The sequence below is a fragment of the Pteropus medius genome, unplaced genomic scaffold, assembly GCF_902729225.1.
Source record: "Pteropus medius unplaced genomic scaffold, Ma_sr-lr_union100, whole genome shotgun sequence".
NCBI classification, from domain to species: domain Eukaryota; kingdom Metazoa; phylum Chordata; class Mammalia; order Chiroptera; family Pteropodidae; genus Pteropus; species Pteropus medius.
The window spans coordinates 166,794-189,055 of record NW_024351543.1 but is presented as its reverse complement, the minus strand read 5'-3'; the positions used below and the strand labels follow the sequence as shown (position 1 = coordinate 189,055).

General features: G+C 35.4%; 1 protein-coding gene across 4 annotated transcripts in view; it reads left to right on the top strand.

Moving 5' to 3' along the window:
- The window catches only part of CFAP44 (cilia and flagella associated protein 44), a 112,168-nt gene that overhangs the window by 84,209 nt on the left and 5,697 nt on the right, over positions 1-22,262 (top strand). For 3 of the 4 annotated variants that reach the window (XM_039842998.1, XM_039842995.1, XM_039842996.1), the window contains 7 exons: positions 1,641-2,141; positions 5,554-5,757; positions 6,733-6,928; positions 14,254-14,364; positions 16,732-16,862; positions 18,175-18,291; positions 19,480-19,681. In XM_039842998.1, the coding sequence (XP_039698932.1) occupies positions 1,641-2,141; positions 5,554-5,757; positions 6,733-6,928; positions 14,254-14,364; positions 16,732-16,862; positions 18,175-18,291; positions 19,480-19,681 (1,462 nt within the window). The remainder of the gene's footprint in view (positions 1-1,640; positions 2,142-5,553; positions 5,758-6,732; positions 6,929-14,253; positions 14,365-16,731; positions 16,863-18,174; positions 18,292-19,479; positions 19,682-22,262) is intronic. The other variant, XM_039842997.1, reaches the window with a different exon arrangement.

Genomic DNA, 22,262 nt, shown 5'->3' with positions numbered 1-22,262 from the left:
GGCAGTGATGCTAGTGCTGGGGAATGGCTGCAAATACAGATGAAGCTTTGCTCGCTCGCCTGTCACTCAATTCCTGCTGTGTGGCCCGGTTCCTAACAGGCCACAAACCGGTACCAGTCCATGGCCTGGGGGTTGGGGACCCCTGCATTATGATATCTAGTCATAGAAATATAGAACTGGAAAAGTTCCTCATGTTTATCTAGGCCTCAGTTCTCTCATTTCTACTTCTACCACCCATCATGATGTGGCCCTTTTAGCCTTTGATGTGAAGGAGCTGTTCAACTAGTTTTCAGAGGGAATTGATCCATGTGTAGCTGTAGATTTGGTGTGAATCTCTCTAAGCCTCAGTTATACTGTTTGTAAAAAGGGTATTAGTACCAATTAACAATAATAAGACAGGTCTAGTCTACCTCATAGGGTTAATGCAATGGTCAAATTCTATAAGTGGTCATTTCTTGTTGTAGTTAAATTAGAAATCATTGAAAAGTATCAAGGATTTTAAAAATAGTGTATGATACATTCCTTCTCCCCGTGGCCAGTGTTTAGGTATGTGTAGTATTTGGAAAAATAGAAAGGGTTGGTGTGTAAAGAGGGCTCCTTTAAAAGGCAGGCCTTACAGCCATTTGACTGGTTTGGGCTTGTTCTTTTAAGCTTGATTCTCAATCCTCTAGATGCTTCAGAATTGGTCCCCCATTTACCCAAGTACTGGATTTCGTGTTTAAACCTTAATGTTTTAACGGTTTGTTCTTGAGTACATAAAGCATTACCTCTATTTTATTACAGTATTTTTGCTTCATAAGTAGTAAATATACAGGTTTAAGTTATGTTAAGACTGCTTGGAAAAGTGCCTTTTGACATTTTATTATTTTAATTAGTATATTTATGCAAAGTAACTCTTAATAGCTCTCTATGCATCTAGCTGCCTAATGGCACACAGGAGCAGGGTTGCATGGATCCATAGGCTCTGATAAGGGCATTTAGGAAACACAGACAAGGAAGAAGGGTGGTAGTGAGGGAGACATGGGCCTGTATGGCACCTCTGGCTGGAGACAAGGGACACAGAGCATGGAGCTTAGATAAATGGAGAAGAAACCAAGGAAGAGTCCTGGAATCTCTTGGTGTGACATGATACTGAAATTCAGGATTATAACCTTGCCTGCACAAGGAGTAACAGCAATAATGTGCCCAAAATACAGAATGAAAAAGGCTAAATTATAATTTGGCCCCAGTTGGGCAACCCTAAGTGAGTCTAAGCCAATGAGATTTGAGTTTCCATCAGGAAAGGGCAGTTACTTGTCTGTTCCTGACCAAAGAAGGTCACTTCCCCTCCCTGGGACTTGGTTGAGTACAAGCCTTCAGGAAGGACTTCCACTGAGTTTTGGGAGGGGAGGACAGGGGAACTCAGCCCTACAAGCCAGCAGAGAGATATGAGAGGCCACATCAAGAGTGTTTACTTCTTTTGGAGAGGATAAATGGGGAAAAGCCTAAAAGCTATAGAGAAGAGTAATTCAGTAGTGAACAAGAATGATCAAATAAATTTTTATCTTGAATTTTTGTTAGGCATACCAGTCATGGGAGAGCAGCAAATCATAATTATGAAGTGGTTGTCATTTTGCTTCTTTTCTGTTCTTTTTTATCAGACCCATACAAAGAAAATGAATATGAACAAGTGCATCGTCTCTCTCAGAGACCTTAAAGTGGCTGTCATTGAGGAAATACAGTGCCTGGTACAAGAGCTGAAGAACATTCAGTCAACTCTTCACATATCCAAGCACATCCCCATTCCTCAAATTCCTCAGATACACCCGGAAGAAGTTCCTGAAAAGAGATTTCACTATGATGAACAAACTCTCCTAACTTTTAAGCATCAGAACACGGAAAGAAAGAGTGAAAAGACCCCTCAAATGGAACAGGCAGCGTCTATAGGCCAAAGCGGAGGATTTCTCAGACTCTCTTCTGGAAAGGATGGGGATTTGACCACACGAGATTCAGTGTCTAGATCGTCAAAGGCATCATCATTCGGTCTAGATAATACAAAGTTAATGGAATTTGAAAAAGCAGATCCAAGTGATGTGGAATTGGAGATTATGAGGAGGGATGAAATTAAAAACATATACATGCAACAGTATTTGACCAACAGGGTAAGGGGTGAGACTGTGCCTATTTAAAGCTGAAAGAGAGTGGAGCAGGGAAGTAGCTCTAGTTTCTTTTTAATTTGTTTTAAATTTCTCTACGTTAACCTTCCCCAAAACCTGACCGGCCTACAACTCACTAATGGCTTAGCTTCCTACCTATCAGTGGTCTTCTGAAAATCATTGTGCTCTGCCCAGGACTTTGGAATTTTTTCGATTTTTTTCTGTTTGGAAAGCTGACTAAGCATTATGGACAAACCCATGTTAACTAAAATCATGGTAAGAGGAAAGTGGTGGAGCAGCTTTCAGATGATAGATGGAACAATTATAAACCTTCCAGATAAAGTAGACCACCCTCTGCTTTTAATATGTGATTTGCTCCATTAGTGGGATGTTCATGGTGATGACTGGCGTCATAATTGTTTGGAGCTAGAAAAACAACTATTATTTTTACATCTAGGAAAATCAGAAAGAGCCTGGGGCCAGTTGTGCAGGAGGTGCTCTAAATATGGAGGGAAAAGGATCTTCCCTGGATAAATAGCTCCTCACCGCCAATTGTACAGAGTCCTTTTCCTCACTCTGTCCTTTTCGGCTCCACCCTATGAAGCATCCCCTATAGCTTCCCAACCATATTCTTTACCCGTTATCTCTACTTCATCCAGGCCTATCTTCTCACTCTTCTGCTTCTCCCCTCTACCCCCTCAATTATGAATTTCATAGCTCTGCCTTTTCCTTTGCTATTTCCTTCTACCTGCAATGACTTCCCTCCAAAATTGTCATCATTCCAAACTTAGCCCAGTTCCAAACCCTCTCTAGAATCTTCTGTCTACATTACATAGACTCCTTTTTCTAAACTCCAGTTGTACCTACAATCAGCCTATCATGGTTTGCACTTGCTGTTTTATGTGTATTAGTTTTGTCTTGCAAATTAGGTTATATAGTTCTTGAGGGAAGGGCCGCATAAACTTCTTCTGATTCTCCCCCTCTCCCTCAATGTCCAGTACAATGCCAGACATATAGTAAATATTTAGTAAAAAGTTTTGATTTAATTGACTAATTTATTTATTTTATTAATTAAAAAATATTTATTGGACATTCTATGAGCAGGGAAAGTGCTAGCTAGCTAGTAGGAATGCAACAGTACTCAAGCTGGACATGTTCTCTATTCTCATACAACTTACAGGCTGTCTAGGGTAAGAGAGAATGAAACAAGCATAACCCTTACAAACTTGGACACCTGTGTGGTACAGTCTCAGGATGATATTGTGCTAAAAAGTATAGTCCTGACTCCACAGAAATTTAAAAATAATTCAGATTTGTTGAACAAGCATTAAAGGGGAGCCCACTTTGTCTATAGCTTTACATGCAGTTTAATTTTTCCTTTTCCTTCATTTATTTTTAAAGCTAGCTGAAATTCTTTGACAGTTTCACTGCCCCAAACCCAAAGACCTCTTCTTCTTCTTCAGCCCCAGTTTGGGCCCTCACTCATTATAAGCTTTTGACAGTTGGGGCTCTTCATCATGTACAGCCTAATGAAAGACATGAAATGGTTTGCTTCTTCCTGTTGTATTAGTTTCCTCAAGAGAATTAGCCCTTGGGGCTTTCTCTTGATTTCTTCATTTCCTTTGGGATGGGGTAGGGGAGAAGCTGTGCCAAAATCAGAGCAAAACCGAGGATTTAAAATTGTTAGGATGGCAGTGGAATAAGGTGTAGACCAGGACTTGGGATACTTAGGTTCTTAGCTCTGTGACGAATTAGCTTCGATCTCAGGAAAATCACCTATAGCCTTAATTTCTTCATTTGTAAAATAAGATTAAACAGGGTCTATGATTATATTTATCTATTTAAAAATGCTGTTCTGTAGATTTGAAAATTTTCAAAATAAGTTGAGGGAAATAATTTTTTGGTGTTTATCGTATGAAAAGCAATGTAGAGATACTGTAGGGATATAATGGAGATAGATATAAACACTATGATCAAAGAGCTCACAGTCTTTGACTTATACCATTCAGTACAGCAAGAAGAGCATTCTTCCTTCCTTCCTTCCTTCCTTCCTTCCTTCCTTCCTTCCTTCCTTCCTTCCTTCCTTCCTTCCTTCCTTCCTTCCTTCCTTCCTTCCTTCCTTCCTTCCTTCCTTCTCTCTCTCTTTAATGGTGACATTGCTTAACAAAATCCAGTAAGTTTAAGGTGTACAATTTAACAGTAAGGCATATATATATTGCATTGTGTATTCACCTCCCATAGTTAGATTTCTTTCTGTCATCACGTATTTCACCTCCTTTACCCCGTCTACCTCCCCTCTCTCTCTCCTACCCTCTGGTAACCACTAGTCTATTGTCCATGTCCATGAGTCTCTGTTTGTCCTGTTTGTTTGTTACTTTTCGCTTTATATCCTACATATAAGTGATATCATGTGATTTTCAACCTTTTCTGTCTGGCTTATTTCACTTAGCATGATTATCTCAAGGTCCATCCATGTTGTCACAAATGGCAATATTTCATCTCTTCTAATGGCTGAATAATATTCCATCGTACCACAGCTTCTTTAGCCAATCATCTATTGTAGGACACTTTGGTTGCTTCCATGTCCTGGCCACCATGAATAATGCTGCTATGAACATCAGTATGCAAATATCTTTTGGGATATGAATTTTCAAGTCTTTGGGGTAAACACTCAGTAGAGGGATTCCTGGATCACGTGGTAGATCAATTCTTAGTTTTTTGAGGAAGCTCCATACTGTTTTCCATAGTGGCTGTACCAATTTGCAGTTCCACCAGCAGTATATGAGGGTTCCTTTTTCTCTGTATCCTCTCTAACACTTATTACTTGTCCTGTTGATTATTGCTATTCTAACAGGTGTGAGATGGTATCTCATTGTGGTTTTGATTTGCATTTCCCTAATAGCTAGTGATGATGAGCATCTTTTCATATGTTTATTGGTCTTTTGTATGTCTTCTTGGGAGAAGTGTCTGTTTAGGTCCTCTGCCTATTTTTAATTGGATCGTTTTTTGTTGTTGTTGTTGTTGTTATTGAGTTATGTGAGTTCTTTTTATATTTTGGATATTAGGCCTTTATCAGAGGCATTGCAAATATATTTTTTCATTCAGATGGTTGTCTCTTTACCTTGTTGACAAGAAGGGAATTTTTGATCAATGACTTTATCAATGGTGAAGAAATAGCTGGAAGGACTGTAGTTACAAAGTTCCTACCACTTGACAAATAAGTTCATTTCTGTAAATTTAAGACCATTGATGAATTGATTTATATGACTAGATACAATGACACACACCCATGTAATTCACCCATAGTAAGGGGGTAATGAGAAAATGCTTTTACCCAAACCAATTAGTAGTATTAGATAGTTTAAAGAATATCTTTACCTGTTTTTCTAATATATCCTCAAATCTTTTTTCACTTCAGATCAAAGAACTGACTATCACTTTTGATGCAGAACTCCATCTCCTGAGACATCAGAAACTGAAACTAGATACTCAGATGAAATTATCTGACCTGCACCATGTCACATTATTTCAAGAAATCCTTCTCCTCAAGAATTTTGAAAAACAGGAGAACATACTTCAAGAGCGTGTTAATTCATTAGACAAAGAAGAACAGGACATGCAAGTATGAACAGGCAGGAGAATGCTAGCTGGCTGTGCCCTTAGTTATGGAGGGAACTTGGTTCTTCTTTGTTTTTCTCAACTAAATTTCCTCCCTTGTTCTAGTCTTCAACCCTTTCTTGTCTTCTCTCCTTTCTTCTTTCCCCATTATTCCTGCTTGCTCTCTGTTTTTGGTATCCTTGGTTAGAGAAAAGTAAGTCAGATTTTTTAGTGAATTTGGTGTATTCTGTAAGGTAGAATAAAATTTTCAAAAGTGAGCCTTATAGTTTATCTGTGGACTTCAAAAGTTTATATTTTTGTTGTCACTAGCTACCATATACAGTTGAGTTTTCATTATATGCCATCCTTATGAATATAACTGGAAAAAAATTTGGTGAGTTTCTTAAATATGATAGCTATTTTCAGAGTAATATATAATTAAATATTATAGATAATAAAGTTTCTTTATTTCTTATATATGTATATTAAATTTAAAGAGGTAAATTATATCACCTTTGTCTTAAAGGAAGAAAGATTCTAAATAGATCTTACATACTGAATGGAGATATCCATTTTTAGATATATCAGCTTTCCTAAGATGCAGTGTAGCTTCTCATTTTAGTTATCATATATAGTTATGAAAAAAACTTTTATTTTTCAGACCATACACACAGAAATATTAGTTGACATTCACATATCAGTAAAAATTTCAATTTAATTAATTTAGATTTTTCAAGGAATCTAAACATTTAAAAACTGATCTTATTTGATTCTGAACTTAACTATTTGGATTTTTTTCTTTTTTTCTTTTTTTTACAAAAGAACTATAAAATTTAACCAAATATATGATTGCTCTGTAAATATCAGAAATATAAACTTCTATGAAGAAATTTTAAAAAATGTGTAAAGAACTGTACCCTTAACATTGTGATATGCGTTATTCTCTGAACCCAGTTTATCAGAAATATTTTATCATTTGTTTTTGTTGTTGTTCATTTAGTGGAAAATAAATGAAACTCTTAAAGAAATGGAAGAGAAAAAGAATGAAATCAATAAGCTCCAGGAACAAGAAAAGGCGCTTTATGCTGGTTTCCAAACAGCCCTTGGAGAAAACAATAAATTTGCCAACTTCCTCATGAAAGTTCTAAAGAAGAGGATTAAGCGGGTAAAGAAAAAGGAGGTTGAAGGAGATGCTGGTTTGTATTTATCTTTTATATATGATACTAGTTTTCTCATTAACATGAAATAAATAACTAAGGGATATATTAGACACTTTTTCAAATCACAAAATAGGCAATTTAGTGACATTGTGGAGGTTATAAAGGAGAAGATATAAACCTTTTAGGTCTCTAACCATCTGGAGTTTGTGTGTGTGTATCTGTGTGTACCTGGTATGAGATAGCATAGAGTAGTTTCATTTAACAAGCACGTCTTTTCAATTGTTTATTTGTCAACTGTATATCTTTGGTAAAATGTCTCCATGGCTTTTGCCTATGTTTGAACAGGATTGTTTGCTTTTGTACTGTTGAATTTTGAGAATTCTTTATATACTCTACATACTAGTTCTGTGTCAGATATATGGTTTGCAAATATTTTCTCCCAATATGTAGCTTGTCTTTTCATTCTCTTAACAGGATCTTTTTGGGACAACAGTTTTTAACTTTGTCAATGTCCAATTTGTCAATTTTTCCTTTTATGGATCTTGTTTCGGTATTAGGTCTAAGAATTTTGTCTAGCTTTAGGTCCCAAAGATTTTCTCCTGTGTTTTATAATAGTTTTATAATTTTACATTTACATTTAAGTCCATGGTCCATTTGGTTTTAATTTTTTTGTGAGGTTTTAAGACTTAGGTCAAGGTTGTTTTTTTTTTTTTCCTCCTATGACTCTCTAACTTTTCTAGCTCCGTTTGTTGAAAAGACTATTGCTCTTCCATTGAATTGCTTTTGATCTTTGTCAAAAATCATTTGGGCCTATTTCTGTGGATCTATTTCTGGATTATCTATTATGTTCTATTGATCTGTATGTCTATCTCTCCACCAATACTACAGTCTTGATTACAGTAGCTATTGAGTCCTGAAATCAGGTATACTAGTTCCTCCCCCTTTATTCTTTTTTAACATTGTTTTAGCTATTCTTCTTCCTTTATCTTTCCATATTTTAGAATAATTTTCATATTTAGAATAATTTTCATATTTCCAACAACAAAAAAATCTTGTTGGAATTTTGATAGGTTTAATTGTGTTAAACCTTTATATCAATTTGTGGAGAATTGGCATCTTTATTATGTTGTGTGAACACAGTATATATTTATTGGAGCTTTGATTTCTCTGTCAGCATTGTGTAGTTTCAACATACAATTCATGTTAATGTTTTGTTAGATTTATACCTAAATATTTCCATTTTTTGAGCGATTTAAAATGCTATTTTATTTTTTAATCTCAGTGCCACGTGCTCACGCTACTACAGATAGTCCCTGATTAACTTACAATTTTTTGACTTTACCATGGTGCAAAAGCAATATACATGCAGTAGAAACTGTACTTCAAATTTTGGATTTTGATATTTTCCCAGGCTAGCAATATTCAGTACAATATTCTCTCATGATGCTGAGTGGTGGCAGTGAGCCACATCTTCCAGTCAGCCACATGATCATGAGGATAGAAAAATGATACTCTACAGTGTAGTGTTAAATGCATTTTTAATTTAAAATATTTTCAACTTATGATGAGTTCATGTATCCCACTGTAAATCAAGGACCATTTGTATATAAAAAGACGATTGCTTTTTAGATTTTTATCTCATATCTTATGACCTCATTTATTAATTTAGAAGTTTTTGAGAGATTTCTTGCAAAGTATGTGTATTCTGCTATTTTGGGTGAAGTGTTCTATTATTATCAACTAGTTCTGTTGGTTGATGGTGCTGTTCGGGTCTTCTATATTCTTACTGATTTTCTGTATAGTCGTTCTATCGAATGTTGAGAGATGGGGGTTGATGTCTCCAGATATTATTATGGATTTGTCTATTTTTCTTTTTATTTCTACTAGTTTATGCTTTACATATTTTGCAGCTGTCGTTTTATGTATACACATATAGGATTGTCATGGCATCTTGACACTTATCATTATACAAGGTTTTACTTTGTCTCTAGTGATTTTCTATGCTCTGAAGTCTATTTTATCTGATATTAATTTAGCCACTCCTGCTTTGCTTTGATTAATATTTTCACAATATATCTTTTCTCTTTTTTTATTTTCAACTTGAATATAAATATATGTATGTATACATATTTGGAGTGAAATATATATATATGTAGATATATGAAGTGAAGCATATGGTTAGATAATGTTTTTCATCTACTCTGTCTTTTAATTGGTGTATTTAAATCATTTATATTTGATATATTTGGTTTTAAATCTATCATTTTTAAATTTGTTCTTATTCTCTGTTTATGTCTTTTTTCCCTTTTTCCTATCCTCTTGTGGGTTACTTGAACATTTTTTAGAATTCCATTTTAATTTTGTCTTGTGTTTTTGAGTGTATTTCTTTGTATAATATTTTAAGTGGTTGCTCTATATATTATGTTATATATACATAATTTATTCGAGTCCACCAGTATCATCACTTTACCAGTTTAAGAATTCTTACCTATCTTTATATCCTTTTATCTCCATCATACTATTTTTATTATATTATTATTATATTGAATATTTCCTCTAGGTATATCTATAACCATATATGACAATGTTATAATGTTATAATTTTGGCTTCAATCATCAAACATAATTTGAACACTGAAAGAGGAAGAAAGCCTATCGTATTTATCTACATTTTTGCTTACCATGTTCTTTCTTTTTTCCTGATGTTCAAAGATTCCTTTTATTTCTTTATAATAATTTTTTAATTTTTCAATTACTGTTGACATAAAATATTAGTTTCAGGTGTACAATATAGTAATTAGACATTTATATAATTTACAAAGTGATCACCCCAATAAATCTAGTACCCATATGTAGGTGTTACATCTGACACTATCTGACACCGTACATAGGGATTACAATATTATTGGCTATATTCCTTTACATCTTCATGACTTTTATAACTACTACTTTGTACTTCTTAATTACTTTTCCTCTTTCCCCCATTTCCCCAAGCCCCTCCCATCTGGCGACCATCAAAATATTCTCTGTATCTATGAGATTGTTTCTGTTTTGTGTTTATTTTATTTTTTAGATTTAAATGAAATCATACGGTATTTGTCTTTCTCTCTCTGACTTATTTAGTATAATGCTCTCTAGGTCCATCCATGTTATTGCAGATGACAAGATTTCATTCTTTTTTATGGCTAAGTAATATTCCATTGTGTATATGTACAACTTCTTCTGTATCTATTTGTCTATTGATGGACACAGATTACTTCCATATCTTGGCTATTGTAAATGATGCTGCAATGAACATATGGATGCATGTCTTTTCAAATTAGTGTTTTGTATTTCTTCAGATAAATGCCCAGAAGTGGAATTACTGGGACCTTCTTTGTCTCTTGCTATAACCTTTATTTGAAAGTTTATTTTGAAAGAAAAAAAAGAAGAAGAAAACACATAATGTCAAAATAAATAAATAAATAAATAAAGTCTATTTTGTCTTATATAAATATTGCTACTCTAGTTCTTTGTTTTTGTTTCCATTTTCATGAAATATATTCTACCTCTCTACCTTTCTATCTGAAGTGACTCTCTTGTAGGCAATGTATATAAGGGTCTTATTTTCTTATCCATTCAGCCACTCTAAGTCTTTTGATTGGAGCATTAAATCTATTTACATTTAAAGTAATTGTTGATAGATATGTAGTTATTGCCATTTTGTTATTCATATTTTTGGCCTTTTCCCCCCTACTTTTTCTCCTCCTCCTCCTCCTTCTTTCTCCTTCTTCTAGTCTCTTTAACATTTCTTGTAATGCTGGTTTGTTCATGATGAACTCCTTTAGCTTTTTCTTGTCTGGGAAGTTCTAAAACCAGGACTACTCTGCTCAGAAAAGCTATTCTAAATGATAGCTTTGATGGGTAGAGTAGCCTTGGTTATAGGTCCTTGTCTTTTATCACTTTGAATATTTTGTGCCAGTCCCTTCTGGCCTGCAAAGTTTCTGCTGAGAAATCAGCTGACAGTCTTTTGGGAACTCCTTTGTAGATAACTAATTGCTTTTTTCTTTTTGCTTTTAAGATTCTTTCTTTGTTTTTAATCTTTGGCATTTTCATTATGATGTGTCTTGGTGTGGGCCTGTTCAGGTTCATTTTGTTTGGGACTCTCTGTTCTTCCTGGCCTTGTATGTCTATTTCCTTCACCAGGTCAGAGATATTTTTCATCATTATTTCTTCAAATAATTTTTCAATTCTTTGAGCTCTCTTTTCTCCTTCTAATACTGCTATGATGTGAATGTTGGTACAGTTGTCCCAGAGGACCCTTAAACTATCCTCATTTTTTTAAAATTCTTTTTTCTTGATGAGAAACACTCTGATATTCAAATTGTTTATCCTCTACAGGTAAAGTATCACTTTTTTCTCACTGCCTTCAAGATTTGCTTTTTGTCTTTAACTTTCAGAATTTGACTGTTATCTGTCTTAGTGTAGACTCCTTTGAGCTTTTCCACCTTTGGATTTAGTCAGCTTCTTTAATCTGCAGGTTTATGTCTTTTGCCAAATTTGAGAAGTTTTCAACCATTATATCTTCAAGTACTTTTAAAGACTCCCTCTGTTTTCATTCCTTCTGGTATTCCAGTGGCATGAATGTTAAATCTTTCATTATAGTCTCATAGGTCCCTGAGGCTCTGGGGTTTGGGTTTGGTTTGTTCATTTTGCAGTCTATTTACTTTCAGTTGTTCAAGTTGATGAATGTCTATTGTTCTATTTTCAAGTTCACTGATTCTTTCCCTGTTTACCCCATTCTGATGTTGATCTTATTCATTGAGTTTTTATTCTAGTAATTATAGTTTAAAATAAAATTTCTACTTACTTCCTCTTTATAGCTTTTCTTTTTTCTTTGTTTTTTTTTTTTTTCTGAGACTATATGTAGTGAAACTTTGCAGTTTTCTTTTTTTCATTTTTGCTTCAAGTGTATTCATATTTGCTCATTGAAGCATTTTTATCATGGCTGTTTTAAATACTTTGTCAAATAATTCTAACACTTCTGTCATCTTAGTGTTGGCATTTATGGTTTCTTTTTTTTTTGTATTCAGTTGGAGATCTTCCTGGTACTTGGGATGATGAGTGACTTTCTATTGAAACCCAGAAACTTTCATATTATGTTATGAGACTCGGCATCTCATTAAAATCTTCTGTTTTACTTGGCTTTCTCTAACACTGCTTTGCCAGAGAAAGGGTGGGTGCCTGCTTCTTACTGCCAGGTAGAGATACTCAGCTCTTATAGTCACCCAGCAGAAAGGGGATCTCCTTGTTACTGCCATATGCAGATGGAATTCCAGCTCCTCCACATAGTCTCTACTGATGATGTGCTGGGGATGGCTTTGGTGGCTCTGGGCAGAGTTGAAAATCCTGACTCTACACTAGGGCTCTTCGGACACTGCCTCTGTGGAGAGGGATAAGGGAACCTTTTTACTGCCAAGTGAGAGTAAAAGTTCAGGTTACCTATGGGGTCTCTACAGACATCTTAATGGTGCAGGAGTAGACTGATTACCAGCCAGAAGTAATGAAAATTTCTATTCCCTATTTGGACTTCTCTAACACCATCGTGGTGGGAATGTTGGTGTGCCTCATTACAACTTTGCAAGGGTAGATGTCTAAGCTCCCTACTTGGCTTTGCCGTGGGTGGGAGTAGGACCACAGTTTTGTTTTGTTTTGTTTTTTATGTCATGATTGATGGGAGTATTGTCTAAAAGTTTTCTGTCTTGCTAGGCTACCTCTTTACTGGTCATTTGGCTAGAGAGAATAGGCTCTTATGGGACCTTTTTATATCTGTGCTTGTTGGTGTTTACAGTCACTAATTTATTCATCTCCAAGTCTGAAGTATATGAGGCAAAAAGAAGACACTGAGAACTCACCACAGTGTTGTTCCTCAGGTTCTGAGGTGCATAGTTTATCTGCCTTCTTATTTTTTTTTTTACTTATAATATTCAGTTTATAATATTAATAGTTTATCTGCCTTAAGGTTTTTTTTACTTATACTATTCAGAGTCTTTAGCTGTATTTAGTGGGAGGAATCAGGAAAAGTAGGCCTACCTCATCTTCCTAAAAGCAGAAGTCTATGTAAGAATTTTAAGATATTATTTTAAAGTTTGATGACTCATTTCATAAGATGGTACAGATCACTTAAAGTAATTTTAAGAGAGAGCTTAAATTTAAGAAATCTTCTAGAGATTATGAGGTGTCCCTCTTATCTCCAACTTGATGTTCTGTAAAATTGAAATTGCTAATTGATGATCTGTGGTTCACAGAAGTCTTCAAGGTGTTTTTTTTAAAAAATGGGGCAGAATTGGGTGTGGGCGTTCTACAATTCCTTATCCAAAACTCTTGGGGGCAGATGTGTTTTACTATTCAAAATTCTTTATATTTTATAAACGATATCATATATAACATTGTTAAAGAAATTATTCATAACACTTGTTAAAGAATAATAAAGCAGACTTTATTTACGGGGGACAACTACAATGGGATTTTGTAGGAAGGGAGAGAAATCAGCTTGACTCTGAATATAACAAAGACAAGTAGAGATTTATAGCCAAAGAGCAGAGTGGAGGTCAGTGGATGGAAAATTGTTAAGAGGTAATTCTTTGCTAAACTGATTTCACAAGATTTTGGCTGAAGGAAGGCCAGAGTGGTCAGATATTGAGGGCAGAGAATAAAGAACTTGATCAGATATCAATGGTGGGCGATTTTTACTAAACTGACTTAGCAGGATTCTTGCTAAAACTAGACTAAATGGGCCAAGGACAGAGCTCAAGGTCAAAGACTAGCCAGAAAGAGGACTCAGAGGAGCCTGAATCAAGTTTGGTCAGGGAGAATCTTTGTCACTAACACCCCAGCAGAGTTTGGTGCAGGATCTCTAAATCAAACAGCTCAGTAATTCTGTAGCAAGACATACATTATTATTATTAATGCTAAGTAGGTTAAATAAAGATTATAAATAGCATTTCTTCAGATAAATTGTGAACATCTTCTCTGCTTTCAGAGCACTATGATTTAGGAATTGTGGACCTATATAATTTCATATAATTCTTAAATTGAATTTTAAAATTTAATTTCAAGAGTGTGTTAGGTGGGTCATAGCATAAACAGTTTGGCAGCCTAGTCTCAACCCTCTCTGACCTGATGCGTTGAAATTAATTGTACAACCTTCTGCAGGCATATGGTCTCTATGTCTTTAACCTCTTCTAAAAGTATTGAGTCATTTCTTCTTTATCTCTGTTATTTTCCTAGTGACTAACTCATTGAAAATATTTTTAAAATCTGAGATTCGGCTTAACACAGGAACTTCTCTTCTTATTAACAGTGTTTTCCTCTCTCCTTAGATGAGGATGAGGATAGTGATGAATCAAGTGAAGAAGAATCCAGCTTGGAGAGTGATGAGGATGAGTCTGGATCTGAAGCTGAGGTTTTTGATGATTCTATCTGTCCTACAAGTAAGTTGGGTAAAACCTTGTGTTCTCTATGAAGTATGAATATGGATTAACCATACCAGTAAGGTCCTTTTTTTGGTTTCTCAATTGCCTTATAATAAAATTGTGTATATTTTTTCTCCCCCCAACCCCTGCTTTTTCTTTAACAAAGCTCTCTCTTTTTGGCAAACCCATTCAAATTTTCATATTTCATTTATTTTTATTTTTTTATTAAGTTTATTGGGGTAACATTGGTTAATACGATTATATAATTTTCAGGTGTACATTGTAATTTGACATCTATATATTCTATTGTGTGATTACCACCCAAAGTCCAGTTTCCTTTAACTACCATATATTTGATCCCCTTTACCCACTTTACCCTCCCCTACTCCCATATATTTGACCCCTTTTACCCTGCCTACCTCTTCCCTCCTCCCCTACTCTCTACCTTCTGGTAGCCACTAGTGCATTGTTCATGTCCATGAGTCTCTGTTTGTCCTGTTCATTTGTTGCTTTTAGGTTTATATTTCACATATAAGTGATATCAGGTGATTTTCTACTTTTTCAGTCTGGCTTATTTCACTTAGCATGATTATCTCGAGGTCCATCCATGTCGCAAATGGCAGTATTTCATCTCTTCTTATGGCTGAATAATATTCCATTGTCTATATGTGCCACGGTTTCTTTAGCCAATCATCTATCGTAGGACACTTCAGTTGCTTCCATGTCCTGGACACCATGAATAATGCTGCTATGACCATGGCTGTGCAAATATCTTTTTGGATATGGATTTTCAAGTCTTTGGGATAAATACTCAGTAGAGGGATTGCTGGATCATATGGTAGATCAATTCTTAGTTTTCTGAGGAACCTCCACACTGTTTTCCAGAGTGGCTGTACCAATTTGCAGTCCCACCAGGAGTGTATGAGGGTTCCTTTTTCTCCACATCCTCTCCAACATTTGTTATTACTTGTCCTTTTGATTATTGCTATTCTAACAGGCGTGAGATGCTATCTCATTGTGGTTTTGATTTGCATTTCCCTAATAGCTAGCGATGTTGAGCATCTTTTCATGTTTGTAGGCCATTTGTCTGTCCTACAGGGAGAAGAGTCTGTTCAGGTCCTCTGCCCATTTTTTGACTGGGTCATTTGTTTTTTTTTTGTTGTTATTGAGTCATATGAGTTCTTTGTATATTTTGGATATTAGGCCCTTATCGGAGGCGTTGCTTGCAAATATATTTTCCCATTGAGATGGTTGTCTCTTTATCCTTGCTGACGGTTTCTTTTGCTGAGCAGAACCTTTTTAGTTTGATGTAGGCCCATTCATTTATTTTCACTTTTACTTCCCTTGCCTTTGAGGTCAAATTCATAAAATCCTCTTTAAGTCCAAGGTCTTTGAGTTTCGTTCCTGTTTTCTTCTATACATTTTATTGTTTCAGGTCTTATATTCAGGTCCTTAATCCATTTTGAGTTAATCTTAGTGTGTGGTGATAGACAACAGTCTAATCAAATTTTCATATTTCAAACCTGTTTTGTGAGAGCAATTTTTCTAGAGATGCTTGACAATGTATATTCACAGTTTTCACCAGTGAAACCAGTCTGAAACATCCAGACCAATATTCTTACAGTCTCAATAGACATATGGTTTAGTAGAAAAAATTTCTTTTTGGTTTAAAATTTCTTTTTGTTTTTCTAGACATTTCATATAATTCTTAAATTGAATTTTAAAATTTAATTTCAAATAAAGTTTAAATCTTATTTTGATTTTGAAAACAAGAGTCTTCTTAAAATCATAATATTTAGAAGTGGAAGAGAGCTAAAACTTTTTGTAATGCAACTTGTTATTTTATAGCAGGTTTATATGGCTTGAAAGGAGTCTCACAGCTAGTTCAGTGACAGAACTTGGCTAGAACTAAGATTCCCGAATTCCATTGTAGTAATATATTATATTTTCATATTCTTTCTTTATGCTTGATGGATAAATGGGGCTTATTGGAAATTAATATAGAGATATTGTACTTGAATCCCATTCTGTCACATACCAGCTATGTGACCTCTCTGAAACTTAGGATCCTCAGTTATAAAATTAAGACAATTAATTTCTAACTTGTAGGACCTGTGAGCCTTGAGTTCAGATAATGCACATAAAGGGCTTAGCACAAAGCTTGGCTCAGTGTACTGCTGTGAACATCCATACTAGTATCATGATTACTATCATGGTTGTTAATAATTTCTACCGAGCATAATGGAGCTATAAGTATAGTGAAAAGTTGCTAGAGTAGATCCAGAAATGGACATTAATAATTCTGAAACTCTGAAGTCCATACTTACAGTATTACTTCATTCCATAACAAATAGGGCTGCTTTTTTATTTTGGCTGTCTTTTCAGATTGTGATGTGGGTCTTTTTGAACTGGCGCTTCAACTTCGAGAAAAAAGGCTGGACATTGAGGAGGCCTTAGTTGAAGAAAAAAAAATCATCGACAACCTCAAAAAGGAATATGATACATTGTCCAAAAAAGTATGGTGGTTCGCCTTTTCTAGGTCTATTTATCCTCTCCCAACATGCTACACAGTCTCCCAGCTATAATATTGCCATTTCATAGCAATGACATAATTTAGGACTTCTCTCAAGAGAAGAAACGTTTCAGATGTTATATCCAGTTTTTTTTCCTTCAAACACCATCACGATGGGAGCCATTGGACTTTCTTTATCTAAATAATTGGTCCCCAAACTTTGATCACACACTTCTATACATAAAAAAAATGTGGAGCACCTATCCACAAAATAAATGTATATTTATTTATGCATTATAAATGATTGAACTAATATACAGTTGACCCTTGAACTACACAGGTTTGAATTGCATAGGTCCACTTATAATGCAGAAATTTTTCAGTATATATACAGTCAGCTTTCCGTATCCCTAGGTTTTACATCTGTGGATTCAACCAACTGCAGGTGAGAAACAGTATTTTCGATCCTTGGTTGGGAATCCACAGATGCAGAGGACCAACTTAAGTTATACGTGGATTTTCAACTGTGCTAGAGGTCGGCGCTCCTAACCTCCACATTGTTCGATGGTCAACTGTATTTTGTCTATGATGAAACATTCACAAAAACAGAAATTTAAAAAAATACATAGAAATAGAAACTTATATATTTTTCTGCACCCAGTAGGTCACTTTGTTGACACTTTGGGGTGGGTGCATCCCATGATGGAGACCAGTAAGCTAAACTTTTGGTATGATCATATTGATTAATTTCTGCCTTATCTGCTCATTTTCCTTCCTAGATACCCTTTCCTAGAGCAACATCACTTGGTTCATATTCAGAAATATTTTTGATATATTGCTTCTCTTCCAATAGGAGATGATTTAAAATTTTTTCAAGTTTTTTGGGAGATGAAGAATGTGTTGTAGAAATCCCGTAGTTAGTGGTTTTGTCACTTTAGAGCCTTTTCCCTTTAATTTATTGAGTTCATTTTGACCAAACAAGATTTGAACCATCCTGGCAAAGACATTCCATGCTGAGAGATATTTTTCATACAAAAATAAGAGGGAGATGAGGACATGTTTTCTGAGCTCACATTTATAAAACCTTTACAACTCTGGAGACATTGGAATGATTGAAAAAGTAGTGTAGACAATGACTTGGCCGGAAGGAAATAATATACATTCCTGGGCTGCAGACCGGGATTCTCCATGTAATCACAGCCCCAAATAGCAAATCTTGCTCATGCTTTTACTTCCTCTCAAGATGCCCTCATTTACCTCTTTGGGTTTGTGTTCTCTGAATCTTGTCAACATTTCACTCATGGGGCTTCCCACAGGTCAAAATTATAGCTACTAATCTTAATGCAGCTGAGGAGGACCTGGAGGCTTATCAACGAGAGAAGCAGCAGCGGCTGAATGAACTGCTGGTTGTGATTCCACTCAAGCTCCACCAGGTGATGGGTCTAGAGGTTGTCCCACCCTGAATAAAAGAACCGCCACACCCAGGCTTTTCCACAATAAAATTCATGGGTCACTAGTGGGGCCAAGAGTGATCCTTTGCTGAGAATTCTACCTGTAGAACGACACCCCAACTTTCCTTATCCATTCTCAGGTTATTATAAAAGAATAACATCAAAACATGTATTTCCCTATGACCTATTATTCAACTTTAAAAGTTGAATCATTTCAGGTCTGGTGAATGAGAAGTCTATGACTTAAGAATGGAATGGCTTAGATTTTGAAATCTTGGATCTCGCACAAATATTACTTTTGCACCATCTTTAAATAGACATAAACTAATGATGTAATAATTATTTTGATCTCTACTTATTAATGAGAGAAGACAAAAGGAAAATATTTTTTCTTTTTTCCTTTTTTTGTTTATTTCCACACTCCACTTGAATTGTAACATGTTAAAATGCAGAGATACATATCAGTGAGAGAAAAAGGCTGAGAGAGAAAAGAGAAAAATACTGTCTTTTGTCAAGTAAAGAGAGAAAGCTGTGTTTTAGAAGAGAAACCTAAGATTAGCCTTACATATGTTGTATGTCAGTGTTAGGTGCTGTGGAATTGGCTCTGCCTCTGAGCAACCCTATGAATGAGTGACGTCCACAATGTCCTGTCCTCAACAAATCTGCTTAGCTCCTGTGGACTCACGTCTTCTTTTTTGAAGTCAATCCATCCCATGTTTGGTCTTCTTTTTTTCATTCTGCCTTCTATTTTCCCAGCACTATTGTCTTTTCCAAAGAACACTGCCTTCTTCTGATGTGCCTGAAGTAGGACAGTTTCAGCTTTGCCATTTTTGCCTCCAGCGATGTTTTGGGTTTGATTTACTTTGTGTAACCCAAACCAAACTGGGTTAGCTGCATGTAGCAATTTGCCTAATATGCCAACCATGCAATGTTTGTTCCATCATTGTGCAGTAGATATTAGCCATGATCTGTGTGGGAAGATTTGCCGTCCCCAGAGGGATCTAATGTGGTTTACTATCTGAAGGCAGCCTCCTGCTTTCACCTTATTTAGTGGTGAGAAAGACAGTAACCTAAACAAGGAACAGAAGGAAGTGCTTCCCTCATGCTTTCTATGACTTTACATTTAATTTGATCTTTGTTTTGATTTTGGTTTTGTTTTGTTTTTGTTAGATTGAATATGTGGTATTTGGAGAAATACCTAGTGATCTTTCTGGAACTTTGGTCTTTTCTAATCGCTCCTTGGGACAGCTTCAAGATCGAATTGTACAGCTCCATGAGGAGAATTCTAAGCAACAAAAAATTAACAAAGAATTTCGGGAGAGGCGTAAACAGCTTATTCGAGAAAAGAGAGAGATGGCAAAAACCATACAGAGTGAGTAACTAAGCCCATGGATTATCTGGTAATATTTATTGATATTTCCTCATAAGTAATATTTGTTGTTAAGAGGAAACTATCAAGTGACTGTCTCCATCTTTGAAAACAATAAGTAATCAAAGAATCAAGAGGAAACAAGAACACCTTATCTTCCTACTTACTATTTCTCCTGATACCATTGAAGATCAGTCTCCTATTTTAAAGGGATAAATCTTTTATCATAGAAATGGTTTCTCTGGATTACAAAAGGTTTTATATTAATGAAATATAGAATAATATAATAATAACCCATGTATTACTACCAAGCGTAAAAAATAAAACACTGAAGTTACAATCGAAGGCCTTTCTCTTTCTAATATTCTGCTATCTCCTACCCCAGGATCCAGCACCAGGTGAGAACACATGTATGTTTATGCATGTATCCACACACAATATGTGAAGCTACTTTGCATATTTTTAACTGAAATACTGTGTTATATAATTTTATAGTTCACTTTATTAAACTAGTTCTTTAGAGTCATCCATATTGCTATAATAATTATTCACCATAACTGCTATTATAATATTTCATTATAGAACTATAAAGGAGGTAATTTCTTCAGTCTTCTGTTGATATTTAGGATATTTTTCATGATTACAGACAATGTTACAGCAAATCTTCTTGTACATGTCTCCCTGTGCATGTGTGTAAGAAGATAAATCCCAGGATGGGGGGCTCTAGGTAACAGGGTAATGTGTACATTTTCAGTGCTCCTGGATATTGCCATGTCGCCCTCCAAAATGGTTGTTCTGTTTTAGCTCCCCGCCCCCTACAGTGTGTGAGAATTGCCCAGGCTTCATATTGTCATCATTGCTTGATGCTATCAGACTTTAGTATGTTTGTCAACCCAGTAGATGTTAAGTTGTTTTCACTGTGGTTTTTATTTACATTTCCTTGATTCTGGTGAGGTCAAACAGCTTCACATACATCTATTTCTGTTTGCTTTTCTCTAACTTGCCAGTTGTATCTTTTACCCATTTTTTTTTACTTCTATTTTTTATTTGTTTTCTTAGTGATTTTAGGGAGTTCTTTCTATATTCTGTCTTTCTTTGTCCATCGAATGCACTTCAAATCCCTTCTAGTTTGTGGCTTGCCTTTTTATTTTGTTTAGTGTATTTTGGGGATATAGACATTTTAAATCTTAACGTAGTTAACTTTGTTAATCTATTTATGGTTTGTGCATTGTGTATGTGTCTTGTTTAAGAAATCTTTCCCTATTTTGAGATCATAAAGATATTTTTATATAGTTCCCTCTTTTAGTAGTATTCTTTACATTTGTGTTTTTAATCCACCTGGAATTGCGACAGATAGTATAAAATGCAGTGGAAAGATAATTATCTTTTAAAATACTTTTTATAATGTTTGATATATGGGACATGTGTATAAGTGGTGAAGTATTCCAGCTTTGATAAAGATAATATTACCAATACCATAGCATCTACCTTAATGCCTCAGAACTGTATACTTAAAAATGATTAAAATAGTACTTTATGTTACGTGTATTTACAAATAACAATTTTTAGAAGAAAATTTGAAAAAGGAAAAGAAAATGGGAATGAGATAGTGGTCCACCAATCCAAGTTGCTTGGATACGTAGAGGCCAGTTTCCAATGAGTGCTGATGGTTCTGCCCTCATGGATGGCTGGATTATAAAATAAAAAAACACATGTTAGTACTCCATGTTTGAATAACACTTATTTGAGACACAAAATTTTCTCAGGTGTAAGGCTTGAGGTTTTAATGTTTCTCACGTACTTCACATTCCTTTGGCTTCTGTAGACTGAATGTGAATGTTGTTTATATTTGAAAGTACTAGTCATCAAACCAAGAAATGAAGTAGTATGAAAATGAGGAAGCTTGTTTCAATTTGGGTAAACTCAGTTTGGGAAAATGTGTGAAGAAAAATGAAGTATTCAAAGTTTTGGAGTGTTAGTTGAAATAAAAAGAAATAGTTCCATGTGGTGGGAGTTTTATTCAGTGACTTTCAATTCTCCTATCCCCAGCCCATTTTCTGAAAGCAAATTGTGAATCTGGTCAAAGACTGATTTCCTAATTCTGAATATGAAACTAGGGATGGGTTCCTTTCCTGTAACCCAGAGGAAAAAAAGGCTTAACGGTGATTAGAAACACCGCTGTCAGCTTGTGTTTGCCTTCTGGCATCCTTAGACCCAATGAGGAAGAAGGGGAGAGTCTGGAACTTGTACTAGGATGGGATAAGCTCACTGCATTCCAAGGAGGGCACAGCTCACAGCCACAGGGAAGGTGGATAGCGAGTGTTTCAGAAGCTTTCATGTTCCCAGTGAACATGAGCTGGACTAATAGGAGACAGGCATTAGGCTGGCTCCACAGGAGGAATGATAAGGACCGGAGTACATATCCTGGTACATGAGGCTGCCATGGGAGAGGGTACACACTTATATGGGGCTAGCCTGGGGTGGGGGTGGGGGTGGGGTCAAGGTTCTTACTGAGAGAGGCCAAGCAGCAGACACAGGCTAGCCACATGTGTGCAAATAATCTAATCATTTCATGTGCTTCACT